Source organism: Marmota marmota, unplaced genomic scaffold, assembly GCF_001458135.2.
Source record: "Marmota marmota marmota unplaced genomic scaffold, marMar, whole genome shotgun sequence".
In the NCBI taxonomy this organism is placed as follows: Eukaryota; Metazoa; Chordata; class Mammalia; order Rodentia; family Sciuridae; genus Marmota; species Marmota marmota.
The window spans coordinates 11,786,968-11,789,692 of NW_026000261.1; the positions used below are offsets into that span (position 1 = coordinate 11,786,968).

At 44.2% G+C, this 2,725-nt stretch overlaps 1 protein-coding gene across 1 annotated transcript; it reads right to left on the reverse strand.

Annotated features, from left to right (window-relative positions):
- Positions 1-431: 431 nt before the first annotated feature.
- Positions 432-860, reverse strand: LOC107152502 (ubiquitin-conjugating enzyme E2 D2-like). The gene has a single exon (XM_015497996.1). The coding sequence runs from the start codon at positions 786-788 to the stop codon at positions 432-434; it is 357 nt and encodes a 118-aa protein (XP_015353482.1). The 5' UTR covers positions 789-860.
- Positions 861-2,725: the final 1,865 nt, after the last annotated feature.

Consider the following 2,725-nt stretch of genomic DNA (forward strand, 5'->3'; position numbering starts at 1 on the left):
TTAGTTCTATAAGACTCCATAGTTTTCCCACTGGTAGGTGGAGGTGGAATGCTCTCTCATTCCAAAACCACAACCCTCTTCATCCCCCCCCAATCCTAAGCCAATAAATGTTTTTGGTCAAAACTAAGTTAAAACAGGTCTTATATTCTTTCTTGCATCTCCACTTTCCTACTCCCCAGACATCTTCCACCAACTTAGCACTTTCCCCTCTCCCCTCCTCCTCCCCATCCTTCTTCCATATTCCTTTCCTCCCTGCTCCTCCTCTCTCTAACCCTGCCCCTCCCCTTCCTTTGTGCCCAGACTTGAAAATTGTACAGAAGGATGGAGCCAGAGGGAAGACCTCACTCCATAGAAAGTAATCAAAAGACCACTAATTAATTGAATTGCCAATTTTGGATTTATTACTTTGGCATTGGCATTATATTTGTAATTCACATGGCATATTTTTCAGTCCACTCTTGAGCGACTCTGTCATACTTTTTCCTGTCCTTTAGATAGATCTTAGCAATTTCAGGAACCAAAGGATCATCCGGATTAGGGTCACACAACATAGAGCAGATAGACAACAGCACTTTAGAGATTGTCAGCGCTGGTGACCACTCAAATCTAAGGATGTCTAGACAAATGTTTCCGCTTCTGTTGATATTAGGGTGGTAAATTCGGGTGATGAACTTGATCCTGGGTGGTTTGAAGGGATAATCAGATGGAAACTGTATGGACAGAAAAAAGACCCCTCCCTGGTAGGGACTGTCATTGGGCCCCATGATGGCAGCTTGCCAACGGAACATGTCATCTCCCACTGGTCCTGCTGAACACTGGGCAGGGGGGTCACGAGCCAGGTCAAGGAGCTCCTTGTGAATGCGCTTCCACGAGCCAGGTCAAGGAGCTCCTTGTGAATGCGCTTCAGAGCCATCGTGGGGAAGTCACTGCTTGGCACTGGTGCTGGCGCCTGGTGGAGGGCTTCCAAGATCTCGACCTTGGGGTGCGAATAGCAGCGGGCGGATGGCAGGACTGTAGGTGCTGGGGCTGGTCCAGGGATCTGAGCCACGCGGATCAGGAGCCTAGAGTGGGGCTGAGACAGGAGAGGGAAAGGGGTGCTCCCCTGCACCTGAGGCTCTGCAGAACACCTGTGGTTCAGAGCCCTTGTGGACATGCTTTTTGGAGCTGAATCTTCCTCTGCAGGGAGGCCAGGATGCCTTAAGACACCACTGCCCTGAGTAGCCCACACTCCTGTTCAGGGCGGCCTCCTGCTTGCCTCTGGCTCCTGAAGCCCACAGGGGTGCCCTGGCAACAGGAGGGGATCTGCTCTGTGAGATCACAGAGGCAGCCCTGATGGAGCTGTGCAGTGTTGCCCAGTGTGATTCCAGAGGGGCAGGGTCAGGAGCAGGGAGGGAGCGGGGTCTGAGGTGTTTGAAGGGAAGGTGGGGGCTGCTGCGGGGCTCACCCAGGCTCTGCTCTATTGCTTGATCTCCAGGATGGCTAGATGGGCCACAGCACGCTTCCTTCCACTCAGTTTCCAGAATGGGTACAATCAATTCAATGCATGTGCCCTTCCTCTCACTTGGCTCACCTGCCTTGAACACAGTTGCTACTGCTTTGGCTTGATCTTCATCTCTATTCTCTCTGCCTGCCTCTAAGAGTAAGCTACACATGCTAAGGACTGTACTTCCATGTGTATTTCTTAACACAGATGGTCTCTTGTACACACAACTTTAGCAGTTATAAGTTTGAGATAATATATTTTACAGTAACTTTGATAATGTTTTGCTAAATATATTTTATGAAAATTTAAAGCCTTCAAAATTTCAATTTGGAATTGAAGTCAATTTAATCTTTAAAGAAATATTGACAGGACATAGTATGAGGGAGGAAGAAAGGAAAAGAAAACATTACTTTATCTGGCATATAAAAGCAGTGAATTTAACACTGATATAGTGGTTACATCTAATATAATACTGTATCTATAGTCTGTTAGCTCAGTACAATTTCCCACTACCTTCCAAAATTTATATGTATACCATGTACAAAACACATTCATCATGTTCTACCATCTCCTTAATTCTTAATTACAGCATTAACTCTAATTCCAAAATCTTATCTTAAAATCAACTAAAAAATTCAAACCTTATTATTTTAATTATATAAATAAGGTATGAGAGAGACTCTTGAGTGTCATTCACATTGTGGCAAAATTTATCTCCATTTGTGAAACTAGGAAACAAATCTGCTTGTACACTACAATGCTATTGGCATAGGATAGACATATTCACTATGAAAGGGTGAAAATGAAAGACATAAAGGATTCTTTGTTCTCAAGCAAATGTGACACCCAGCAGGGAACATTCCATTTGTTTTCATGGTCCTTAAAATAATACTCTATTGCTCAACACCATTCTCTGGGCCCAAGAAGGCCTTACCAAACTCTACTTCTTTTCCTGCTCATCTGGTTTTGTCCTTAAGATCATTATTCCTTTTTCTTAAAAGATGCACATGTTTTTTTCCTGAGTAATTCTGCCTATCAAATCCCTGAAGTCTGAGGGCCTTGTTTCATTTTGTCCTAATTCTGTCCCCTTCAGTTCAAGCTTGCAGTGTTTTTTTCTAAGACAACATTCTCGAAAATTGTGGTCAAGAAGATCAATACTATTACACAATAAACTTCTGCATAGATGCAACCTGGATTAGCCCATCTGTATTCTTGGCTTCTACTGACATGGTTAATTGCATC

Excerpts from the sequence above, each read along its gene's own strand:
- LOC107152502 (XM_015497996.1), bottom strand. The coding sequence starts at position 788 with ATGTTCCGTTGGCAAGCTGCCATCATGGGGCCCAATGACAGTCCCTAC.